Here is a 26,498-nt window from a genome sequence, read left to right on the forward strand (position 1 = left end):
TCTAGGGTTTACCACCCCAAAATGTTTCCTTGAACCAAAGAAACAGCTCAAACCAGCTAGGTCTGATGGAACATTTTGAAGTATAAGGAAATTTCCCAGACAACTCCCTGACGTAAAAAACCATACAGGCAATAAGCAAGACTCTAAAGGTTGCATCTTATGAAACAGCAGATGAATGACAGTAACCCATCCCTAAGGATGTTGTGTTCACATGTGTTGTGTGCACACATCCATGTCAGGAACATGGAAACAGATTTACATCCCCTGTACAAAACAGTGCAACACTTTACAGTAAGACAACTCATTTTGGAATTCTAATGGAATAGCTGAGCTCCTATAAAATACACACAGAAGAACTCATTGATCAAAATGAGTTCATGTTTGTAATAAAGTGACATTTGAGGCAGTAACTAGGTGTTGCTGCTTATAAAAAAGCAGCTTAAGCTGCCATGCTGGCAGACTACAAGCTCCAGAGAGTAAATCTTGAGCAACGTGAGTGATCTGGTTAGCTTTCAGCTTGTTATTTTTAAACTCAAAGTCTGAAGTGCTATACGTTGTCATCTTATGTAGTTACAACAGTTTATTGTTTGGTTGACTTTGGATTTTAGTACGGTTGTGAAGGAAACAAACGGAGAGCCAGGAATAGCAGAGGCTCTTCCTACACAGACCTGTCCAGGTACCACAGTCCTCCCCGGTAGCTCCCACCAATGTTGCAGCCTGGTGTCCATTTTCACAGCTCTGCCAACGCACTTTACATTTTAAGTGGAGAAGGGTTACAGTTATACTCCTCATGAGTAATGGCTGCCTTTTGGACTTAAATGGGTCTATCCTACATCAAGGGTTTGAAATAAGGACGTATGCCCTCTAAGCACTCAGACCAATTAAATTTATTTCACTTCAAAGCCACATTCAAACCTTCTGGATAGGCAGAAGGCAAGTGCAAAGTTGCTAATAATTGACCTGAATGTGAGCACCATTAACTTTACAGGAGCCTTTTCCCTTACACTGTTCTAGGAGCATTGTCCCCAAAGAATGCCTATACTCAGCATGTTCAACTTTACACGATGTCTTTACACCACACTTTGGGACAGAAATGACTCATTACCCTAACAAAGATATACCAGCAAAGGAGCTAAGTCCCAATGAATTCCATACTAAGTATTTGTAAAGGAGGACAAGTGGGGACACTACAGTTTTTTCCTAGCAGCATTCCTCCACAACCAGATTAATGGCACTCAACATAAGCCAAGTACCTAGAGCATAAAACAAATTCTCATTAAGAACACCCGGGTGCCATTCACTAGACCCTACACTTTCAAGATATGGTCAAGGTCAATGGCAGCTATATTGGCCTGGATTCTGAACGCAACCTGTATCTTGTTAATGAGCATGTGCTAGGACATAAGCATACAAAAAAACCACACACTATGGAAAGTAATGCTTGCTAATCAAATACTAGATCTATTAGTTTGTGCATGGGAGGGAAGCTAGAGGTTCAATATTAACTCTTCGGTGTTGAGTTTCTTTACATGACGCAATATTCCCAAGTGCATCTGTACTAATGGATGGACCCACAAGGCTTGTTAACATTGTAAAGTTGAGTGTTTCAGTCAACTGTCTGTTAAGACTATTGGATTTTTGTTGGAAAACTTGAGTAGATGTACTTTGAATTTAAATAGCTGTGTCAGGACAGAAACTGCTGCATATGAAGCAGAAGCAAAACATAGGCACCTGCCAGGAATATTTGAAAGGTTAGTGAATTTTTCATGTAACCAGAAAAATTACATCAATAGCTTAAATTAAAAGGCCACATGGTATTCTCTGAAATTAACCTCAAAGTGTCTGGTTTTGACTCCACAAAAATAAAAATCGAAGAGAACTTGTTCTAAATATACTCCATTATGGGGTGAAAGACCCCCAGGCACTGTGGGAATTTTCAGCCATGCCAAGGTTTGAGAGCATGACTAGGCATTAATCCCCCATCACAAAACCAGAATGCCTTTGATATATAGTTATCTGTCTGTCAACTCCCTGTCCAGGGAATGTTACAGCTCAAGACTGGGGAACCTGTAGGTCAGATTTTTAGTATAGCTTTATATGGACACAGAGTTGGAATAAAAAAAGGTTTTGCAGATTAAGGTAGATGTCCACTGGTAGAGTTGAAATACCTTGCACAATATCTGCTCATAGCAGTGACCGGAACCAGGCATAGTGTCAGTCCCTCATTTCCAGAATAAATTTCACCAGACAAAAGTTGCAAAAGAAAGAAACAGCATCTGTAATGAGTGCTGTAGACTTACCACATGAAAGCTAAATGTAGCTTCCATGTCTCTGTAGAAGCATTATTTGCATAATATTAGCTACAGCTCCATGAGATCCAACAGATGAGCCAACTCTGGTAAAGAGCTAGATAAGCAGCATGATGCTATAATCAGAAAGTCTCACCGTAAAGTGTGCCAATTAAGTTAGATTGCATTCTTCTTTCCTTCCCATTTAAAAAAGGATAGAGGATTTTTGAGATAAGCATGTGCTAAGAGATTTCTTGGAAGTGACCACTACCTAATTTGGTCCTGCACAGCTATTCCTAACTTGTCTATTGGCTCTCCTTAAAAGATTTCCTTTGCATAGCCAGAATACCAGAGATTATTTCAGAACAAAAATGTTAGCTTCTTTTCAGATGGGAGAATTACATATTTTGCAGCAAAAGATAAACTACACGGAACAGCAAAGAGCCCCTCTTCCTCCCAAACAAACTTGTCAGAGACAGTAACGCTATACTTTTATTTTTAAATGGGGAAGACATTTCAGACTGGATGGGCATTTGACAAACTAATCCAGACCAGGCCCATGCAGAAGGATTTGAGAACAAACCTCTTAACGTGGATCGTCTTTGGCTATCAAACCTTATGACTTCTGGGTAGCATGCTGGGTTTTTGTTGAAGTCGGGTTCGTTAGGAATATAGGGGAGCAGGCACTGGTTTGTTGCTATAAAGCTATTCATGTATTCTGGGCTGTATGCACTCATTCGCCATCGTAGGTTGCACTTAAATGTTAGGCAGGTGACGTTTACGTTTGTTTGGGGGAGAAGGTATGGAGCACTTTGGGGTGGAATGGGGGGGGAGACCATGGGCTTATAAGAATGGCAGATTTCATTAACTGATCCAGAATTTGTACACCTTTGTTAGTTAGTTATGAAACTATTTTTAAAATAAGGTTCTCTTACGGCTGGGCGAAAAAGCACTACCACTACAAATCAGTGTCGCCCTCACAATGCATGTACAACCCTTTGGTAACCAGTGTTCCCAAGCAATCCTAAACTACCACCACCACAGTGTGGCATATGGTATTGGAAAGAGAAAGGGACAGAATTAGGAGAAGGGGAAGACTTCATAAGATATTTTGATTTCACAACTCTAATGCTTGTGTTAGCGAAGGTGGCAACAAGGGAAGGTTTGCATGGCAGTTAGCACAAACTACCAAGGGAAGTGGTGAATTCTCTCTCGAGGTTTTCAAATCAAGACTGGATGCCTTTCTGTAAGATATGTTTTAAAAAACACAATTACATGGTTGCCTGGGTGAAATTTAAAGGCCTGTGCTATACAGGTGGTCAGGCTAGATGATCTATGGTCCCTTCTGGCCGCAAGCTATGAATGTATAAGTAGGTTATTACAAAGCAATTTAGCGAATTTAAAAAGAAATCTTCAAGACTTTTTAGCATCCTTTTCACAAACTTTTTAAAGACTCCAACTATCTATCATAACTTTAAAGGAGAACTAGGATTTACTTAGACATGAGCGGGACAAGCAACTTTTTAAATACCTCTAGTCTCTCGTGTGTATTGTATTGGTGGTCATGCTTCATTCCCGTCAACTAGGAGAAGTGACCTGATAGGCAAATGTGCATATTTCCTGAAATTCCTCTTGGCGAGTCAGATGTTTGAGAGGTCCTGCCCTCTCCCCAGCATATCAATACACTCAGCCATAGTTTGGCATCACTACAAAGGAAAAACAAAACTGTCTACAAGAAACCGCCAATAAGCCACTCAGCTCTGCAGGGCACCAGACTGAGTTTTACTGCTGCCTCAAATTCACCACAGTCATTCCAAGATTTATATAATCCAACAACAATTGAAGTCAATCAAGCTAGAGGGGAAGGAGCCAGTGATCTGCAGATTAAGAGAAATATTACGAGCACTTAAAATTTGTTTACACAAATTTTGTGCCACTGAGTTTGGTGGTAGAAGTCAGCCAACATCCATTCATTATATTTTTCATGTGGAGATTAAAAGATTTGCACTATCAAATTGCTAAAATAGTTACAAGACAAGGCCAAGACATCCCTCTAATAATGCAGACTGCGCACTTGTATTAATAGTCACATCTGGGGTCCCAAAATGCCTTATGAACATTAAATGAGGCCACGCAGCATGCAAAAGCTATGGTCTACTGATGGGAAAACTGAAATACAGAAGTTAAGCGTCCAGCCCAATCACACAGGAAACCCGCAGCAGAGTCAGGAATAGAACCTAGGTCTCCAGAACTCCTGGATTTGACATAACCCAAGACTACCCTTCTGAAAAAGTTCAATAGAGTTATGCACGGCACAGTCCATGTTATCTAATTCCATCTCAGAGGCTCTGGGCAGCAGGCTCTTTTGAAGACAGGTCACAAACAATGGAAAGAGCACAACTGGAATCTTCACGGTCTCCATCTTCACTGTTTCTGGTGGTTGCTTATAATGGAGTCATTTGTTCCACTGATGCAGCAAAGCCAAGGCTGCACCACAGCATGAATTGAGGCTGGCACTTTAATACATAATTCAGGATTTCGATTCACTTCACTAGGAATGGAACTGGAATACTTCCAAGTTCACTATAAGCTGGTTCCATTGTAGAGTTACATCTTACTTTCCCCATATGAGGACTTTAAAATAAAAAATTCCTGATTCTTACTTCAGGGAGATGGCCGAGGAAGCCCACAACGCTCAGCCTAGCTACTCCATTTCTTTCTCCTGCTTGCTGAGTGAACATATTGTATGTGTCTCCTTGTCTGTTCATCTTTGATCATTACGCTGCCCCTTGCACAGCTTCTGTTGCCAAATTGCAGACACTGGCAGTAACTGCAGAAGGAGGAGTTCCTTAATCTACCTTAAGCATCACCTTAGCCTGTGACCTAGAGGACAGTGAACTCAGAGTCAGCCTCCATGTTTCAATCTGAAAAGATTTTTTTCAGTGAGCCAGGATTTTACAGTGAGCTTGTAATTGGGGTCCATCCTGTGTAATCACCACATTCCGAAACATCCAAAGCATATTTTTCTGCCCTACTTCAACTGATTCTCCAAACAAGTAGATTTGGAACAGCAGCCACCTAATCGCTCCTACTGGAAATAAATACAGACATTCATGGCCATCTTCACGAGGCAGCATTCAGCCAAACAGGTCAGTGTTGGCCAAACAGGTAGCACGTGATGCTACTAGGCAGGGATCCAAGTTCAGAATTATGCTTCTAGGCCAGTGGTTTTCAACATTTTCTCATTTGCAGCCCCCTACAAAAATTCAAATGAAGGCGCAGACCCTTTTGGAAATTTTAGGCAGTCTACAGACACCCCCAGGGTCCACAGACCACAGGTTGAAAGCTATTGTTCTAAGCTCCTAGACCATTGGAAACTGAGGTAGAGGACATTCTGCAACTAATCCGGTGGGACATGAGTTTTGAAGAAAACATGACTACACTAAGATTACTACTTCTCTTCCTACAAGTAGAATGGTGTAGGATCTCACTTGGTGCACACTTACTGCACAAGACCCTTTTCCCTTCCAGTTCATTTCCATATATGGAGTTTGGCAATGTATTCATGTGACTATGATTTGTGTTACCTTTAATACCACGGTCTTCACCCCAGGAGTTCTCCACCTTCCATTTCTCAAACGATCCTTCTTGCCCATCCTGAAGGAAGGAAAGTAAAACATGCATTCAGTGGAGAAATTCCTCAAAGTCTGACAGTCTACTTCTAAAATCATTGCCAACAGAACCACCAACCTGACACAGATATCTTTGATGCTCATGCTAAGTAAACTGGTAGGCAGACTCTCAGAACAATAAAGTTTTGTGGTTCTGTTGGGGATTTTAGAAGCAGAAGCACTGACCGTTGTAAGAAACGGTCTCCTTTTAAAGTAATCTGATTAGTTGAGGTAATTATTCCAATTTTCTATTACAAAACAGCTACATTATGTTTTACAAGACAGAATAAGTCGCAGTCCCTTTTAAAAAAACTTCTAGTACTTTGCACAGTTGCATTATAAGCATTCTTTATCTGTTATTATTGGACTTAAGGTCCAGAACCTATGTTACTTGTTTGACACAAAGTCTCTCCGAGAAGGTTTCTATTTGCAGGACTGTCGCAATGAAGTGAAGTGTCTTAAGTTTATAAAATTTTCCCCCACCCCCTTGAGTTAGACTCAAGTAATTCTAACAGATGAGAGTATTTGGAACTATTTCTAGAAACTTTGGTAAGATTTTAGAGAGCTGTTTCTCCCTTCCTGTGATCATCCTTGCTAATATGATTTGAAAGATGTTTACAGTTTCTTGGATAACCCGCACCTTGCATATCCACCTATAGAGTATCTAGTCTACTCAAGTCCTTTCCGAGTTAGAATCAATGCACGCAAGTCCCCAAACATGTCACATAAAAAGGTACTCAAGCTCCCTGGAGGCAGCATTCCATCCTATTGGAGGGTGTGTAATGTTCTTAGCTAATGAGGAACAGATGTGCCCAAAGAGTCACTTTTTAGAATCAGCAATAAACAAATGGGTAGTTTAATCTAATCAAGGCAGAAGAAAATACTAAAGGGTTTTGCTGTATTTTAAAAATGAAAAACCTCAGCTGAAAAGAGGACTTGGGCAATTTGTCTGTATTTTTCAGTGAATTAGCTCAAGCCATTTTATGTCTTAGATAAAACACAAGATGTATAACTTGTGTGACATTAACACTTGTGCCCTCCCATAAGCCCTATGACACTTCCCTATTGACGGACAATTCCTGTTATGGGAAGGGGGAGGAAGTTATTTTGGTGAAGTACTTTTCCTGTTCACATTCACAGCCTGGAAGGTCTCTTTCCATATACTGTTCTTGACTGCTGAGTCAGGGCAGAGCTACTGTAACTCACCTGGATACTATAGGGGCTGCTCACTGGGCTTTTTCTACCCTGATAGCCACACTTTTAACCTTTCAATGGAGGCTTCCCCATCACACACACACCCCCCACATGACTCAGCTTCAGTCTCCCTCGAGACACTCTTCCAGATGGGTGCCTATTAGCTATTTCACCACACTTTTTTTTAGCCTCCTCAAAGTAGACTTTCACAGCCTTCATGGGGAACCATTGCCTGGTTGATATTAAAAAATGGAAGCCAGTTAAGGCCCCCAAGAAAGGCTGTAGACCACCACACAATCTCAAATGTGGGTCACTATGAGGCCTAGCTGAACTGTTTCAGCTAGTCTGAATCCACACTGGCTTTCATAATGTTTAATGATCAGTTAAAGCTTATTCAGTTCAAACTGAACCAGTTTAGTGCCAATGTGGACTCAAACTAGCTGAAACATTTCTGCTAGACCTCCTAGTGCCCCACAGTGCAGTGGTGAAATCTCCCTGGTTCAGCTCAGAAGCAGGGCATTCTGGAACTAGCGTATAGGTAACTGGGAGTCATCGCAACTGAAACAGTTGGGCATGGCTTGAGAGAAGGGGAAAACATGACACATTCATTAAGGCAAGTGCAGAACCCTGAACTGTTTGTCCTTGAACCAGTTTAAGCACAAAGAGCAGTTCTCTAGTGTAGTCAAGGTTGCATTCCATTCCAAGCTTCGTTAGCACTCTAGCATATATTCCACATTCTGGAAAAAAAAATCTAATCTGTTTTCACATCAAGCAGCACACAGAAGCACTGAGATGATAACCTCCATGTGCTTACTAAATAAGATCCTTAATCCATAGGCTTCCCCATAGCAGCTCCCACGAAGAACTATGTGTTCATTTCTCTCCCTTTCTTTTGGTATTCTGCCCTCTTCTGTGATTTTCATGATAATGCAGAGTTAACTCTGGTCTTTGGAAAAAATCTGCCCTTTACCTCCCTTTAGTACCCACATCTGTATTACTGTAGTTACTACACTGAAGTTTTACAGTTTTGGGATAAGGTTGGGAAAAACACACTTTAAAGGAAGACAAGAGTCCTTAAAATGAGACACTCAAGAGATGTATCAAAAGCACTAAGATGAGTCCACTCAAGCACTTTGACAAGTAAATTGAACAAAAGGTTATAGAATGGTTTAGAAATACTGGCATAGATTAAATGTGCCTCTTTTGCAAATAAATTACATTGTAACATTGAGGAAAATCCCATTGCAATCAAAACTGTTTTACAAAACAGGTAAAAAACCACCAATGCTTTGATGGATTTACAACTACCTTTGAAAGCTCCTTTAGAGGAAAGTCAAGGTTTACGTAAGACAACACGTTCAAACAAAAACACAACCTAGCTATTATTTTAGTAAGAAAAAGGCCTTCAAATTCTGGACATCCTCTAGAGTTAAAGCACCACCACTTCCTTTAAGACATCCATTTCTCACATTCTTCAAGACTCAAAGTATATATAGTCTATGTATGGGAATGTGTTTTCCGTTTAGCAGATCTTCCTTACATTTGTCAAAATTCTGGATTTAGGTGACAGTATAACAGAGCCCATGCATTGATTCCAATAGCCAGATTTGGTATGCAAAAGTTAAACTGATACACAAACCCTCAGAGGGTCAAAAATATGAGCTGCAAATCAAGGAAGCAGAATGTGAGGAAGGAATTTCTACTTATATAAAGCTTTTGCTGTTCCAAAAAAAAAAAAAAAAAAAGTTGTGTGAAAAGAAACCAGATTGCAGCGTGAGTCACTTTACATTCCTTTATAAGGTTACTATACACAGATATAAACCTGTAATCAGTGTGAAGTTTGTGTAAGAATTTCAAACTAAAAATGTATAAATCATTTTAAAGCTCTAAATTTCAGAAGTCAATAGAATATCCTTTAATCCTAATCTTCACACAGGATTAGTTCTGTAACTGGACACCTGAAAAGTGTGTGTAAATTGTAGAAGACCAGTATGTAGAATACTACTGAATTTTGAAAAGTAGTTCTGAGAAAAACTGATGACTCAACAATCCCATGTCACACCCTTGCACAAAGTCCTGACTCTCTGGGAAAGTTTTCATTAATATGTAAGTACTTACTTCTCAGACCAAGTAATCTTGGTCTGGAAGAGATTACTTTTTCAAAGGACTCTTAAACTTGGACTTTGTGTTCTGATGTAGGGGGAAATCTCAATTTTTCCAGAACACAAATAAAAGATGAAAATTATGACCACTTTCAGGTATCCAAAGACATTGAGGTTCACATGCGTCTCCCAGATGACATTTCTCTGGTTTATTAGCATGCAGTACAGCTGTTGGCAGTGTAAAAGTGCTAAGAGCCGTACTGCTGTCTTGGGGTTTCGATTCTTCTCTCTCATTAGTGGGTGTGTCACAGAAGTTATGTGCTTCTAATTGAGGGAGTGTTAGTTATTTGAGTGCCTCCTACAGGGTGTTCTAGCAGGTTTTAAAGTAGTACAATGCTTGGTGCTAGACCTAGTCTAGATTTAGCAGTGTGCTGTGGAGAGGGATGTGCTATCACCTTTGATTCCCTGGTCAGTAGGAGAAATCAGAATTCACATGCCATTTAAAGCCAGCCAACATATGTTTTAAATTCCTGGAAAACACAAGCCAAGTTTCTTTGCCCTTCTCAGAATTTCTGGGCACAAAAAATAAGCCACTGCCTTGTTGTCCAGGATTGTCCACTTGTTTGGAGAAACTAAAAATAGTAATTTACCAACATGTGACACAGGCAAATAAGACATCGTAGGTATCATGCGCAGGTGTGATGTCCTGCACATATGCTGCCCTTTAGCAGAACATGTACCTTGTGAACGAACCCTGAGCATATAGAACTGCAGGAGAGTTCAAATACATCTGTGCAAACAGCACGAGTGCTTGTGGAGGAAATCTTACCTTCTCCGTGAAGGCAGTGAGGACCATGGCATGGGTCATCATTGATTCTCCAAAGATTAATCGTTCTGCTTTGTTCATGTTCTTGATGGAGACACCGAACACCAGCTCATGATCAAACCTACAAGTAAGCCATACAAAGGAGGTGAACACAGAAGGAGGAATCAGTAAAATTTTATGTCCAATGATTTATTGCACAGGGCTCTGACATACATGTAGCTTCTTTTCAAATCTCAAGTTAGAATAAATACTAAGCGGGCCCGTTTTGGAATGCTGTTCGCCAAGTACTAGGGAATTCAAGTAACTACACAAGCTCAAGGGATGGGCTGTGGAATAACCACATTTAGAGGGGTGCTACAAACCCTTCCTTTTTGCCTTGCAAGAGGCACAGCTGGGATATACTGCATCTAAGTCCCTCTCTCTTCAGCTAAGAATATTTTACATTAAAATTTCACAAGTGAATTAGCAACTGAGTACATTTTCAGAGTATCAGCATTAATTTACAGCCAAAAAAGGGGGATTTAACAGGAATAGCGGTCCAAATGCACACTTGTCTCACTCATTTTGGGTAAAAAAACTGGAAACATTTTTTGGACAACAACATTTGTCACCGTAGCATTTTCAATTTGTAGCCGGATTGCCATGAAGAGAGAGCCCAGAAAACAATTGTGTTTTAAATTTCCTGCACTTACACATTCAGGTCCATGATGCCCAGCTTGCTATAGAAGTATTTTCCAACATCGCAGCCGAACCACACAGCCTAAAAATAGGAGAAGGTAGTCATGCCTAGGCCACATCCCAAGATAGACTCTTATACCACGAAAGAGGGGAAAAAAGTGCCACTGATTGGAAGACGACACAAACCTCGCCATCTTTAATGGAAGTTGCAGCTATCTTCTTCAACAGATCAACAGGCTGGTTGTTGTAGAGTGTTTTTCTTCCTCCCACCATGTTGCCCAGGTATGCTACCGTGTATAGCTTGTTGTACTGGTTCTGGGGTCGAGGATCATTCACTAGACAAATCTGCCATGAACAAGATGTCACTAGTTAAATTACAAATCAATTGAAGCCTCAAAGAAAGAAGTAACTCTTGGTATATCAAATTAGTTCTGCTCTAGCTAGCTGACCATCCCATGCAAGTGAGGACAGCTTCAGCTGGAACAGAGGTTTATTAATGCAACAGAAGACATGCTCTAAGCTGATCTACATATCCTTAAGTGCTGCAAAGGAACATCATTCTATTCTAATTAATATTTTATCATCAAGGCCCCCCTGGCTAAGCCCCTCGAGATCTTACAGCAGCATGAAAACATGATTCAAGTACAGTTAATCCATAAAAAACTCATCCAAATTCACACAAAACCAAATGAGGGGCGCAGTGCAAATACAAAAAGGGACGTCTATGCAGTAAGGAAGAAGGGGAAATAAATTCAAGGCTAACTGACTCAATTGATCGCTTGCTATGGGGAATGTGTGAGGCTGTGTAAAAACAGTACGGTGTGCTGTTGCTACTTCAGCAACAGCACACCGTACTATACGTTTAGCATTAAAAGGGGCTCCAGATACAGCAGGCATTGGTTGTATTCTCCAACCTTGTCTTCCATGTTGAAGAGGGGTTTGATGTGTTCCTGGTAGAACTGCAGTGGTGTCACAGGGCCAATCTTGTGGTAGTTCTTCTCCTTATCTCGGAATTCCCAGGAGAAGGTCTCAGGAGGGTTCCCCAAACAGCTGCTCACTATTCTGAATACCTGCACAGGAAAGCCGATATGGCATGAAAATTCACCCAAGCCTTCTGTCAATTAAGCACCAAAATTCTGCAGCTGGGCCAGTGATAGAACTGCCATTAGTCAATTGATATCTTCACATGGGGACCAACTGCAGAATCAGCCCCTTAATATTTATATTTAAGACATCTGACTAACCCTATGCTGGTCAGTTTCCCCCATCCGGTACTAAGAACCCATGTTCTGCACCACCGCCTAACATCAAATTAAAGTCCACAAAATCCTGCGCTTCCTCACCATGCTAGAAACACCACAGGTTCCTGCTCAAGCTTTGTGATTTTTCTCAGGCACTAATATATTCAATTCCCAGCTGTATGACTATAGTATCAGTAAAATAAAAACATATATGGCTCAGCTGAAACACTGCCCAATCCTTAACCCTAGCAACTGCATCAAAGTACAGTGAAACCTTCCCCTAGATAGAAGCTGTGTTTAGACTGTGCAATGGAACCAAAAGCAGTTACAGTTGAAGACCACAATAAGGACAGTTTGAGACAGAAAAAGTTGCCAGGCCAGCTGCCACCTTTCAGAAGGCCCCTCCCTCCCAGGTAGCATATACAAATATTGTTTGGGAAAGGGCTCTAACAACGTATGTCATGTCTTATGGACGCCATAATCCGTTCTCCTAGCATATATGCGCAGAAACGTTTTCATTCAGATGGTACACCTCCATTAATCACTTTTCCTTCTGCGAGATGATTTGGATTTCTGCTCTTTGGAAATCCAGAATAATCTTCTTGTCTGTTTTAATATATTTAACAATACCTATATTTAGGGTTAAGTATAATTTTACTGAAGGGCTCTGTCTGGTGACTTTGTGACATCCTTGGTTGAAATACATAGTCCTTGATAGCTGACATGCATTTATTAATTTCTATTAGATTAAGGATCTTTGGCTAGATTTCAGGTGGACTGTATCCCTTTACATGAACTTCTCTTTAAGAGGCCAGGCTAGTGGTGGTCCTCTATTATCTGACTATAGAAGTGCTCAACATTTTTCCTGCCCTGAAGAACTTATAATCTAATAAGGAAAACAGAAGAAATCAGTTCTTAAGTGGAAACAAGGACATGGGCTCAAGTTTTTATTGGAGAAATTCCCACTTGTTTAGTTTTTTATAGAACATGTTTCCAATAAAGGTTTTAAAGAACAAATTTAAATCCCTGGCCTCCTACAAAATGATTGATTCTCACACAGATTAAGTTTGCACAAAGATAACAATTGCCAGTGGACATCCCCCATTTACCTCAGATGGGCCCGTTTCTACATCAAATTACAGAAATAAAAACAGGTCAATGGAGAATGCCTAAGGAAACCAACAGGCAAATTGGTTCCAACCAAAGGAAGGAAAAGTGATGGAGACAAAAGTCTCAAGTCAACAAGAGCAACCTTGCCTGAAATGGTCTCCTTGGCTTGTTTACCACCACACTCACCATAGGCCACCCCTCAGTATCTCCAAAGCTTCCTCTTTCAATACCCAGGGGACACTTGTTTCAACTAAACAGAGCTTTCTATCGCTCTGGTGACAGCTAACACCAGGGTAATGTAAGGACACAGTGGCTTTTTGTTTTAAACAAAAACAGGCAGGGAGGAGAAGGGCCACTGCTGATAAGGTAGAGTCCACAAAAAGAACACACTGAAGCCAGAAAAATTCAAATAAAATCCAGTGACCTGAACTTGTGACCTCCCACGTGCTGCTTTGATAAGGGGCATGTATCTACTGGAACACAAGAGATTCAGTATTCACCTGAAGACTATGCAACTGCTCAGCTTCAGATAAAGGATTGGTGCCCACGATAAGGAAACTGAGTCATAGAAATTTGCAAATGAACTCAGTGGAGATGAATGGTGAATAAATCTGGTTTGCCAGGCACAAAACTTGAACTCTAATGTATAGAGAAATGCATCTGAACAAGTGAAGCAAGACAGTATAGTCCACCTTTAAAACTGCTAAACGCTTCTGCAGGTTTAGAGTACGACAGCTGGCAATGCTAATTACAACATTTCCCAAGAGGAAATCCACTTAAAAATGGTAGTCAACCAGTAGTGTTGCAACAGGAAGAACAGGGGCTAACTCAGAGGAAGAAACAGCTTTTTTTAAAAAAACCACATGCAACAACTCTCCAGATTCCGACAGAAATTAGTGCGCCATTAATGAGCTTTGCTTCCAGTTTCTAATGCTGGAAACTAGGAGATTCTAAACAAAGCAAATGAAAAATGTAAATCTGCAGTGAACTCTAGGTCTCTGCCTTCTCTGAATTAACCAAGCCATCCCAAGAGGCTTCAGGTTAACGCTGCAATTAAGCCCTCCAGTGGATGTCTGCATGCAAAGCCTAAAGATGGGAATCATGTTAATAATATTAAACTACAAAAAGGTAATTTGCAATGTACTGAAGGGTAGAATCAGTAAGGTAGGTGGTCATTTGGCCCCTAGCAGGGCATGTTTGATGGAATATAAAGGGTTTTGTTTTAACATACAAATGTGTTAAGAACATAGTGCCAGTTTTGCTATCACCACATTTCTTATTCTAACTTTAGAACTGGGGATAGTGAAGCTGTGGATTTGTGCATGAATTGCAGCAACTACCACTAGAGAGGGACCCAGGAGCTATCATTTACACAATGCACTGAAAAGAATAATTTAACAGGAAGCTTTTGAGAAGTTTGCTGAAGGGAGGGGAAGGAAAAGGAGATTTACATCTGTAAATCTTCTCCAAAAGAGCTGGTACAAGATGACCCAGTGGGCCTGTACCATCAGACACTTCTGACAGAGGTATAGCCATAAACTTCTGTAAGCAGAGAACACAGAAGTATCTTTTTTTAGAAATACACATGGCCATATACACCAGTCTTAACATACTATGGGCAATAAGTTTGCTGCTTCTAATCCATTACTCTTGGCTATTTGAAAAAAACCAAACTTAGAGAACCGAATAAGATGAAGATAGGGTATGGCATCTCTTGCCTTTAAGCCAACCATACAGCAGCGCAAAGTGCTAACCTTTAAACTGTGGAGGGGTGAGAATCAGACAATGCAACCTACTTTAAAACTAATTTGCACATGTGAGAAGCTGTAAATTCATACAGAGAGGTACTTGGATAGTCAGCCTTTAAGAAAAAGCAACTCGTTTTCTTAATTGGGAAAGTGATTGCAATGCTGCATATTTAGCACAAAGTTTTTTCCACATGCTAACGCCTGAGAAGCTGAACTTTCGTTATTCTTTTCTGCTCTCATGGGGAACTTCTGCAACACCACTTGTGCTGCACAACTAAGTTTACAGTGGGTATACAGAACATAGTTTCCAGTTCTTCTAGCCCTTGCTAGTTAGACCAGGCTGTACATATTATTTTGGTCTCTTGAGAACAAAAATGCTGGGGTTTAGAGTCTGTTAACTACACTCGGAAGAGGAAATCCTCAGCTGGTGTAAAGTGTCCTAGCTCCACAACTCACCCAAGTGTTTAAATGCAATGGTAACCCAAAAATGTAAAGAACAGTTTATGCAAGAAAACATTACTAAAACATAAAAGTCACTTAGTAACACTTCAGACAGTACATGGCCATCTGGGGTCACCCTGATTTTTGTACAATAGAAGGGGTTTGTTTTGTACTTTGCAGATAGTTCTAGAACAAAAGTAAGCCAGAATTACTTCATCTGTAGCAGCTTGCTTCTGCTATGGAAAGAATCAGGTTATATATGTATATTACCTCCTCTATCATAGTGTCCTTTGCAGCAGTGAGTTCTTCCTTAGTTGACCCACTTGCTACCATGTTTCTTAGCCGCAGACAGTACTCCCTCATCTGTTTAAAAAGAAAAGGCCATTTTATCACTACTAGGACCACAAGAAGTATAGATTTGCAAAGCCTGTACATGTTAGGAAGTCAAGATTTGCTTTATGGATCTCTATTAAGCATCCATCACAAAAGGTTTGTTTACAGAAAAAAATCGCTATTGATACTACTACTAAGAGTTGGTTTGTTATATTAAATTTTAGAACAATCCAAAACCAACCTTTCAGGCTGGTTGGTTTGCCAGGATTCAAGCTGAAGACTGGAACATGGCAGCCCCAAGCAACACCATTAAACCTCTGGTTTAATTTCACCATGCCTATTTTATTTACCAACTCATCTCTATAGATTTCTGGGGATTGTTGTCCCTTGATCACATGCTCGTAAATTGCCAAAACAAAGCTTTCAGTGGAAATCTTTGATTGCCATTTCATTTTTTTGCCACAATGGATTCAGATCCATGTCTGATTGCCTAAACCTGCTTTCTTCCTTGGTCAGTCACTTCAGTATTTCACATGGCACTGGATGCTTTTCCTATGCAAGCTGGTTTTGGTTCTATCCTAAGCTCTGTATTTTTAAAATCCATACTTGTAAATCTTAGCCACCATACTTGGCATCATGAGAGCCTTGATCTCTTGGTGGATGGCACAGTGGAAAACTAGCTCTCCCTGGATACACGAAGTTTACAGAAAAATCTTCTGCCAGCCACATAGGTAGAATTTTTCCTTTGGGAGTTAGAGAAATAATGACCATTGTAAAAAGTGCCACAGAGGACATTTTCAAGCTACTGTTTGAAATCAAGAGTTTAAAACCTTGCTAGTAGCAGCTATTCATGCACCACTTCCTCTTTCTTTCCCAGCATTTTAGGGCCATTCCCCCTTTGCCTTTTAACCCTTACAAATGCAGTGTTTGCACAGAAGCAAGGAAGTACCCAGACTGGCTTTTAATGCTTTGATCAATAAAGAAAATTTAAGGAAACTAGTCAGGAACATCTGGAGCTTATGGTTTCTTCCCATCGGTCTAACTACTGAGTTTTAGCACAATTTCAGATCCTTTACCTTATGATTCAAAATCTCATTCATCCTTCTGGAGGCCTCTGTGGTGTGAGATTCAGGGAAATTCTTCTTGGGGATAACACCATGTTTTTCTAGAAAGAAAAAGTTGACAAATATTATCAATTGATAATCTTGTATGCAGTGTAATTGTAGCTGTGTCAGTCCCAGGATATTAGAGAGACAAGGTAGGAGAAATATCTTACTGGACCAGCTTCTGTTGGTGAGAGAAGCTTCCAAGCCATACAGAGCTCTTCTTCAGGTCTGGGAAAGATACTCCCAGCATCACAGCTAAATGGATGTTCCACCTTGTATTTAGCTGCGACACTCAGTATCTTTCCCAGACCTGAAGAAGAGCTTTGTGGGCTAAGAAGCTTGTCTCTCACCTACTGAAGCTGGTCAAATAAAAGATATTCGCTCACCCACCTTGTCCAATTGACAATCTTTCTATATGGCCAGTGTTGTCTCTGCTCATACCCATGGGAAGCCTTAACTCACCTGGTTTCTGTGAAGATTGTCTGTGGCAGAGGTTTCTTATAAAAGAAAGAAGAAGCCAAAGGTTATGTTTTTTGTCTGAGTCTTCCTCTGTCTTTGTTAAGTATAAATTCAGCTGGGTTCTCCATAAAGATAGAGTCCTTCAGTGATCAGACATGACAATCTGCCATTTGTAAACTTATTTCTCCTCAACTAATTAATGTTATTTAAGAAGCTCTTTCACCAGGAATTTGACTCTTCTTAGATTAAGCTACCAACCCAGTTCACTAAAAATATATCAACCTCTTATGTGCTATACCATGTATTTGGTCTTAAGGTGAAGTGAAGAACTTCCAAACCTTCCCCTCTCCAGGGCAACAGAAAAAGTGCTTTATCCTCGAAGCTATCAGATGTAGCTTTGTAGTTGCTAATAGAGTAGTAACAGTTAGGTTAATTAATATTTATATTGTGGTAGCACTCAAACTCCACAGTTCTAGTCCCTGGACATGCAGCATACAGTCTAAGAAACAGTCTTTCTGCAGTAAGCCTTTGCAAGACAATTAGGCAAGAAAGGGCAGGTAAAGGCAGTTACAACATTCCAGAAAACAAAATCCTTTTGTGCAGTTTGTGCTGATTTTAAGCACTCATTACCCTACAAGCTTATTACACCAGTGCATAGTCCACATGACGTCAAGCAGCCTCTGAATCCACCTATGTGAATTCAACTATATCTTGGTAAATTTTTCGCTTAAAGAACAGCCCTACCCTGAGCAGCAGCCTTGTAAAGTTGACACAGTGGTGTTCCACAGTCATTTTGTCTCATTCCATATCCCATTTGCTCAGCTTGCATGAACATTTTTCCTGCTAGCCCTACAAACATCCTGGGCTCTGACAGCCAATACGGGTTCTTACCTTGTGCACCAGTAACATTATGCACAGGTGTCAGTGAAGGCAATTCCATTTCTCTGGATTACCACCACTCACTGAGTTACCCATTCTCACAATCAGGAGACCAGCAAGCTGCGTGGGTGTGGCTGAGGGCCCCATTTGGCCCGGTCCTACCACAGGCAATTCACAATAAGGCAAGAACCCAGAGTTCAGGGTAAGTTTATAGGGACAACTGTTAGACCTTTTTACCAGTGAATGTTGAGCAAATCTGTTATGGGGGGGGGGGGCTGTTAGCCCAGCATTCTGCAATGGGCCCCCATGACTTTGGCACTCACTTCTTCCTTTGAGCATAACAGCCCACCTTTGTTAACCTTTGGGGCATGCTGCACACCTTGTATTTCATAGGGAGAGGGACACTGGGGAGTTTAACATTGTTGCCCCATTTATGTTGTTTCTTAACAATTGAGTCTGAATACAGAGTCTGTTTAACAATAAGTATCTTGTTGAGGGTGCCTAGAACCTGGGATGAGTTCCCTTTTGGGTAGTGGAGTAGAAGTTTAAGTAAATTGGAGATGGAAAACAGTGAGGCTATGAATACCCACATGTGATTTCTGTTTTAATCCACATACAAGAACTCATCCCCCCCTTGACTCTCCATTAAATGTTGGCATGATGCTTGCAGGAAGACTGTCATAAGTTTCTGGGTATGCTTCAAGTATTAAGAGTTGAACTACTAGATTAGTGAATAATTAAGTGCATAAATTTGTTCCCACCTGTAGTTTCTACAGACAGTGTTTATATTCTAAAGAAAGTTAAAACTGGTTTAGTCGGATTCCACTCCCTGATTTTAGGTAGTCAAAGCCATAAGAAGGGAGATAATGACAGAGGTTAGCCCAATGCTTTTAAGTAGATCACATTTGTGGTTTGTTGCAGTCAGGTTTAAGGGGGACAAATTGCCACCTCAACTATGGCAAAACTAAAGGAAAGCATATAAAAGCAAGTTAATCTTGGACTCAAGACATGGTTCTTAGTGCTTATAATACTAGGTTTTTTTAATTTGGGGTATACATTTAAGTTGAGCCTCTATTATGGGGTCTTTAAAAAATTTCCATGCAGCTTGCAGGGATTTCACTCTATGCGCTGTACCCTTTAATTTCTGTTTAACCTCCTCATTTGTGTAGTTCCCCCTTTCTGAAATTAAATGCTAGAGCGTCGGGCTGCTGGGGTGTTTTCCCCGCCACAGGGATGTTAAATTGAATTATATTATGGTCACTATTACAGAGGGATCCAGCTATAGTCACCTCTTGGAACAGATCCTGTGCCCCACTTAGGACTAAATCAAGAATTGCCTCTCCTCTTGTGGGTTCCAGGACTAGCTGCTCCGTGAAGCAGTCATTAAGGAGTCAAGAAACTATTTCTGCATCCCGTCCTGAGGTGACATGTACCCAGTCAGCCAATATGGGGATAGTTGAAATCCCCCATTGAGTTTTTTATTTTTAGAGCCTCTCTAATCTCCCTGAGCATTTCAGAGTCACTAGCACCATCCTGGTCATGTGGTTGGTAATATATCTCTACTGCTATACAAATTATTATTAGAGCATGGAATTACTATCCATAGAGATTCTGTGGTACAGTTTGGTGTAGTACACTTAAATTTTTTACTTCATTTGATTCTATACTTTCACATATAGTGCTACTCCATCAGTACAATCTGTTAAATCCTTCAGATTGATTTTGTACTCTGGTATTACTGTGTCCCATTGATTATCCTCATTTCACCAAGTTTCTGTGATGCCTATTATATCCATATCTTCATTTTACATGAGGCAGTCTAGTTCACCCATCTTATTATTTAGACTTCTAGCATTTGAACATAAGCACTTTTAAAAACTTGTCACTTTTTAGGTGTCTGCCATTACATGATGTAATTCAATGGGACTTTCATTTGACTGTTTTTCCATCAGATCCTACCTGTATTTTATAATCTTCCATCCTTTCCTAGGACAGAGAATCTCCATTAATAGACCCTCCCTGAAGGGACGTGTCTGTCCAAACCACTTGCTCCTCTGCACCTGTTGGCTTTTCCTCAGCCCTTAGTTTAAAAACTGCTCTACGACCTTTTTAAATGGTAAGTGCCAGCAATCTGGTTCCATTTTGGTTTAGGTGGAGCCTGTAGAGGCTCCCCCTTTCCCAAAAGTTTTCCCAGTTCCTAATAAATTTAAACCCCTCCTCCCTACACCATTGTCTCATCCATGCATTGAGACCCTGCAGTTTTGCCTGTCTAACTGGCCCTGCACATGGAACTGGAAGCATTTCAGAGAATGCTACAATGGAGGTCCTGGACTTCAGTCTTACCTAACAGCCTAAATTTGGCCTCCAGGACCCCTCTCCAATCTTTCCCTGTGTCATTGGTATCTACATGTACCATGACCACCGGCTCCTCCCCAACACTACACATAAGTCTATCTAGATGCCTCAAGAGATCTGCAACCTTCGCACCAGGCAGGCAAGTCACCATGAGGTTCTCCTGGTCATCGCAAACCCAGCAATATAGGTGTCTAATGATTGAATCATATATTACTCTACTACCTGTCTCTTCCTAATAACTGGCGTTCACTCCCCTGGAGAGGTATCCTCAATGCAAGAGGATACCATGACATCTGGAATGAGGGTCCCAACTATGGCATTGTTTCCCTCTGTTCCAGTTGGATGTTCTCCTTCCCTGAGACTTTCATCTTCCTCAACAGCACAGAGGCTGCCAGACATGGGGTTGTACCGTTCTATTGTGTCCTGGAAAGTCTCATCTGTGTACCTCTCTGCCTCTTTGCTTCTCCAGTTCAGCCACCCTGGTCCCCAAAACCCGTACATGGTCTCTGAGGGCCAGGAGCTCCTTGCACCGAATGCACACATATGCCACCTGCCCATAGGGCAGGGAATCATACATACTGCATCAGTGCAATAAACTGGATAGCCCACACTCTGTTGCTGGACTTCTGCCTGCATTCTCTTCTTACTCCTGCAGCTCATTCCTTTGTTGATGTTTTACTTTTATCAGGGGGCGGTTTTGGCTTTAAGTTTAAAGAATGTTCGGTGTATCTAGCCCCCCACTCATGCTTCCCCTGCCACTAGCTGTTCCTGTTTGCTAGCTCCTCTGGTCACTTAGGAGGAGTTGCATTAATTCCAAACTAGGTTTTGAAAAGGAGAGGGAGGAAGGCTGCAGCATGGAGAAACCAACACAACACAGGAAAGTTCTGTTAATCTTTCAGTTTGGGGTCTTATTTGTTACTCTGATTAGTACCTCTAATCTAAATTGGTTTAGCATTGGCAGCCTTTATGCAAGTTGTTTCAGTCTATCAAGCAAGAGAACCACTTAGTGTTACGTAATGACATCAGACGTACGTCAAGAGAGTTGTGTGGGAATTCTGTCACTATCTTAAATGGATTATTTGTCCTTTACTATCACTAGATTGCTGTGATTAGTGGAACTACAAATAAATACTACTCATTAAAGTAGTCTAGTGTGCAGCACTGTACAGTCTATGATGCCTGTAGGACATTGGGCTAGCAGTATAAAAATAATACACGGCTGTAAACATTAGTTACTTCACTCCTGATCTTTCAGGAAAGAGTAGAGTTTCAGGAAGCCCTTTCAGTCACCATTTGTCTTACCAACAATATTAACCAGCATATCCCACTGTCCTCCATCATTGGTGGGGTTGGAAAGCAGGAACTGCGTCAGCCTGTCTTCTACAGGCTTGTTTTTCTGAGCCGTTTCCACAAAGGCATTTAAAAAATAGTAGCAGCGTTCAATCTGGAACAGGACAGATAGGGTAACTTAATCTTTGCTTCTAACATGCCATCTGTTACTTCATTCCTGGGTGTATGCACTTCTTTGCAAATCTCACGGGAGGCGGAGGGGGACGGATGACACCTCCCCCGTCGACTCCACTTCAGCCTCTCGCCATGGTGAAGTACAGGAGTCGATGGCAGAGTGATCGGGGATAGTTTTATTGTGTCTACACTAGACCCAATAAATCGATCCCCGATAGATTGACAACTACCTGCCGATCTGGCGGGTAGTGTAGTTGTACCCTTAGTTATTAGGGCTAGCTGCTCTTAAACAGCCACTGTTGGAAACAAACAAGTGAATTAGCTTCCAGCAGTGTGTCACAGGGACAAGAATAAGGCAGCTTTAGTGGAAAACAGCGTTGTTCCTATCAAGCCTCCTACACAGATACTTCAGAGGACTTTGGCATCTTGAAACAAAAAATGCTACTCTTCCGAACAAATTTAAAACCCCCCACCATTTTCTCCTCAATCAAGGAGCACTTGCTCCCCACCCACATCTAAAAATTGTGCTTGGAAAGGACTTCCGAAGACTGCTTTCAGTGTTTCTCCTTGGCACCTTAGGAAAAGCCTGAACGTCTGTATAGAGGGAAATCAGACTGCCAGTGTTTGCATGGGTAAAACGTCCCCCAAGAAGAGTCTATGGCCAGCACTACTGTACCTTATCCCAGTAGAATAGATATGCTTGGCTAAACTCAAACTCTTCAATGTTAAACTTCTTCATGACAGGAAGACGCATCACATTCAGACATGAGAAGATCCAGCATCTCCCTGAAAGAGAGCAAAGGAACAAGAATTAAACTGTCCAGTTTTACAAAGACTTGCACAGGCTATATTTAAACAAGGTTTATATGGGGCTGTTCAGACTCACTCTTTTACAGTATTAAACAAAAAAAATTCTCACACACACAGATCAAGTGGTCAAACGAGCAAAGAGATCTTGGCATCCCAGATCCTGACTTCTACCCCAGCTCTGCCGGTGACTCCCATCTGATCTGTGAAAAACCTTATTGAGTTTAAGTATCTTTGGTGACCTTTATATTAATGGTTTCTGTATTATTGTGGGACTGGATGATCAAAGGACTATACTGAACAATTTGGCAGACAAGAATGGACTTTAGACAAAGTGTTGAGTGGTTTGCCTGGGGAATCTCTAGGAGGAGATGAATGCAAATTTTCACTTCCAGTTATGCAACAAACCTAGCCTTTTGAAGTTACGCCCAGAGAGAGACCCACTGGGTGCTGATTATTTGTTCTCAGAATCAGAAGATCAAAGGCCCAAGCCATATAAAGGAAAGACTGACCTATTCACAGAAGTGCTAGTGCTGAGCTAAAGCTGTTATGAACTTGTAGCCACAGAAAATCCCCTTTGTGGGATTTGAAGGGCTGACTCCTATCAGAGCCCTTGTTGGAGGGTGGGTGCTCTCTGCCCAAGAGAGATGACAGCTAAGGAGCCAGGAGCGGGTGCCAGCAATGGACCATGGAGGAGGAATACAGGTGAAGTTGTCCTGAACTGTGACAGTCACTTTATTTCTCTTTATCTCAGTTTCCATACCTATAATATACACAATATGTATCTATTCATAGGGAAAGTTGAAAGGATTTTTTAAGGAGCTTTGAAGATGAAAAGTAATAGATAAGGGCCAAGAATTATTAAAAGCCAAGCTGAAAAGGGCTATTTCAAACTGCTCTTGAATGTCATCACAGATCTGAGATGTCCAATATCAAAAGACAGTGGTGAAAATCTCTCATACAGATTAATCTAGAACAGAGGTGGGCAAACTACAGCCCGCACCTGGTGCTTCAGACATTTTAATCCCGGCCCTCACTTGCCCCGCTCCAGCTGGGGAGTGGGATCAGGAGCTTGCCCGGCTCCACACGTGCCGTGACGCTGCATGGCTCCGGGAAGTGGTGGCATGTCCTCCTTCCGGCTCCTTGACATAGGGGCAGCCAAGGGACTCCACATGCTGCCCCCGCCCCAAGCGCCACCTCCGCAGCTCCCATTGGCCGCAGTTCCCAGCCAGATTATCAGATCAGTCTGATTATCAATCTACTATCTTAAACCAAGAGACCTTAAAACTGTCACAGGTCCAGTGACTGAGCAAGGCTCTTTTGGCACCAATCCAAGACCACATCCAATTTCAGATCTCAGACCAATGTTATTTCCAAATTAGGGAAGAGTGCCATTTCTCTGAGTTCTCTGTTTGAGTAATTTCAACCTCAAAGGGCTTTGTCTATCGGTCACTATTCCCACAAGCCTAAGGAGCAGAGGTGATACAGTTTGAACTCAGAAACATCAAGAGCTCTTCCAGGTGATGTTTCATAAATGAAAAGGCAGTTTAAAACATAGCACCAGGCATCCATTGTAAATGTAACCTGGTTCATAGACTTATGCTGCCATAATTAATAAGGATTTTGTTTTAAGAGCAGTCAAGGAACAGTCTATCTGACAAGTCTGGGGCTTGCAGAGAATTTCCCTTACCTGAGTTTTTCTGGTTAGTGACTGGCTTGCCTTCTACAGGCACGGTATGCTGGAACACGTGCACCGTCTCCTGCACCACTTGCCGATTGAGACACACTTCCAGTGGGTCACTGGTGGTTGCAACATTTCGAGCAAGCAAGAACTGTGGTGTTGACTCCAGATTTTTGGTGAAAGCCGCTATCTTTTCCAAGCTGAGCCCTACTGAGCAAAGCAACGCATGTCGCATCACACAAGCCGAGCAAGGCAGCCCTGGCATGTGCAGTCAGAGCCCCGAGGGGTCACCCTACCTGAGAGCATGGAAATGGCTAACAAGGTACCTGGGGAACTTCCCTGCCGAGGGCACCCAAGAGGAGCCCAGGGCCAGACACCAGCCGGTCAAGCTCTGCCTGCAGCTGGGTGCCCCCATGGTGCTGGGACCCCTTATCCTAAGTGCCCCTGCCCCCCAGGTCCCCCTACATGCCCCCGTCCGCCCCTGCATGCCCCATCCTCCAGGTACCGGTGACCCAGCTCCCCGGGTCCCCCTGCATGCCCCCTGGGTACAGGTGTCCCCGCCCCCCCTACATTCCCCCCCACCCCAGGGACCGGTGACCCAGCTCCCCGGGTCCCCCTGCATGCCCCCCCACTCCATCCTCTGGGGACCGGTGTCCCCGCATGTCCGTCCCCCTACATACCCCCCCGGGTCCCGGCTCTCCGGGTCCCCCTGCATGCCCCCCCATCCTCCGGGGACCCGTATCCCCGCCCCCCCGGACCCCCTGCATGCCCCCCCGCCATGTGCCCCTCCCCCTTCCAGCGGGGCAGCCACCGCGCCCCCAGCCGGCCCCGGTCTCGCCTACCCGGGGCGTTCATGGCGGGACCGGCGGCGGCGGCCCGGGCAGAAGCAGGCCGGCGGTGGGGACGGAGGAGGCTCTTATAGCCCCGGCACCGGAAGCAGGAAGCGCAGCCGAAGCCGGCGAGACGGGCGGGAGGACGGCGCGCGGAGACGGACATTCCACGCCGCTGGCGTTGCGCAGGCTCCCGACGCGGGCGGGGCCCCCGCCAGGCTCCGCCCGGGGCCCAGCCCTGTCTTGCTGTTAAAGGGGCCGCGCCCAGCACCTCCCGGCCCGCAGCTCGATTTGTGCAGTGGGGGTGCTGAGCGCCATTGAGCCAAACCGTAGCCCCCCCCCCCCGTGTGTGATGGAAACCACTTGGAGCCGGGGGGACAGCAGCGCCCCCAATTACAGCACCTAGGCCTGCTGCAGCCTCCCCCCCCCGCCAAGCAGCGCAGGGTCTGGGCTGGGGCGGGCAGAGACCCCTGGGCCTGCAGCAGCGAAGCCAGGGCTCAGCTCTTGCCCGTGCAGCCTCGAACCACCCACCCAGCTGGGTGGGGGTGGCAGGCACGTAGCTATGCCCTTTTAGGGTTGCCCCTAGGCCCTGCACAGGGACCTCCCCTGTTTCTGCATCGCTGCGTAACAGGTTCCAGAGTTGCTGAGTGCTGGGGAAAGCACCGAGAAACACCCCTGTTTTGGGTAACGACCATAATGAATATCAGGAAGTGGGGTGGGGCGGAAGTGCTAAGAAAAGTCCCTTATTTTTTTAAATACAGTGTTGGCACCCCTACTTCGCAGGAGAACTGGGGCGTATGCCTGGACGGAAATGAGGCAAGCTTGTCCAAACAGGCCAGCAGCACAGCACTTTATAGACAGCTCTTTTTCCAAGCGTTCATTGCTATGATTTCATTTAAACAGTTGTGAACAAACAAATTCCCAGAGTTTTAAACAGAACATCAAAATACCTTACATAGATTATTTAAAAAACAAACCAGCGTTCCTTACAATCTGATGTCTCAGACTACTGCCATGCCACCAAATTTTTCAAAGTTGGTCATTCTCAGATAACCTTACAGTCAAGCCTCTTTTGTAGTTCAGTGAGCCACTTTTATATGGCTCACTGATGTCAACCTTTAGCTCCTGATTGCTCACTGGCAGGAGGAGCGCTGCCTCAACTCTTTCACCTGTACAGATGCAGGGTATCAGAGACTTCACTGGGATGTTAACTCCATGACTCCTGGATCCAGAGATGGGTTTCTGCACTTGTCACAGTGTTGATGATTTGGGTGTGTAGTTATGC

General features: G+C 42.8%; 1 protein-coding gene across 2 annotated transcripts in view; it reads right to left on the minus strand.

Moving 5' to 3' along the window:
* BLMH (bleomycin hydrolase) overlaps positions 1–25,394 on the minus strand; it is a 29,809-nt gene extending 4,415 nt beyond the window's left edge. Inside the window, exons 1-11 of one of the 2 annotated variants that reach the window (XM_074975004.1) lie at positions 25,226–25,394; positions 24,393–24,590; positions 22,572–22,681; positions 21,734–21,875; positions 16,709–16,797; positions 15,570–15,662; positions 11,674–11,829; positions 10,946–11,104; positions 10,774–10,841; positions 10,085–10,202; positions 5,876–5,945 (exon numbers count right to left, since the gene is read on the minus strand). In XM_074975004.1, the coding sequence (XP_074831105.1) occupies positions 5,876–5,945; positions 10,085–10,202; positions 10,774–10,841; positions 10,946–11,104; positions 11,674–11,829; positions 15,570–15,662; positions 16,709–16,797; positions 21,734–21,875; positions 22,572–22,681; positions 24,393–24,590; positions 25,226–25,379 (1,357 nt within the window). In that variant the 5' untranslated portion in view covers positions 25,380–25,394. Of the gene's footprint in view, positions 1–5,875; positions 5,946–10,084; positions 10,203–10,773; positions 10,842–10,945; positions 11,105–11,673; positions 11,830–15,569; positions 15,663–16,708; positions 16,798–21,733; positions 21,876–22,571; positions 22,682–24,392; positions 24,594–25,225 lie in introns of both variants that reach the window. The other variant, XM_074975003.1, reaches the window with a different exon arrangement.
* Positions 25,395–26,498: the final 1,104 nt, after the last annotated feature.

The sequence above is a fragment of the Natator depressus genome, chromosome 17 (assembly GCF_965152275.1).
Source record: "Natator depressus isolate rNatDep1 chromosome 17, rNatDep2.hap1, whole genome shotgun sequence".
In the NCBI taxonomy this organism is placed as follows: Eukaryota; Metazoa; Chordata; order Testudines; family Cheloniidae; genus Natator; species Natator depressus.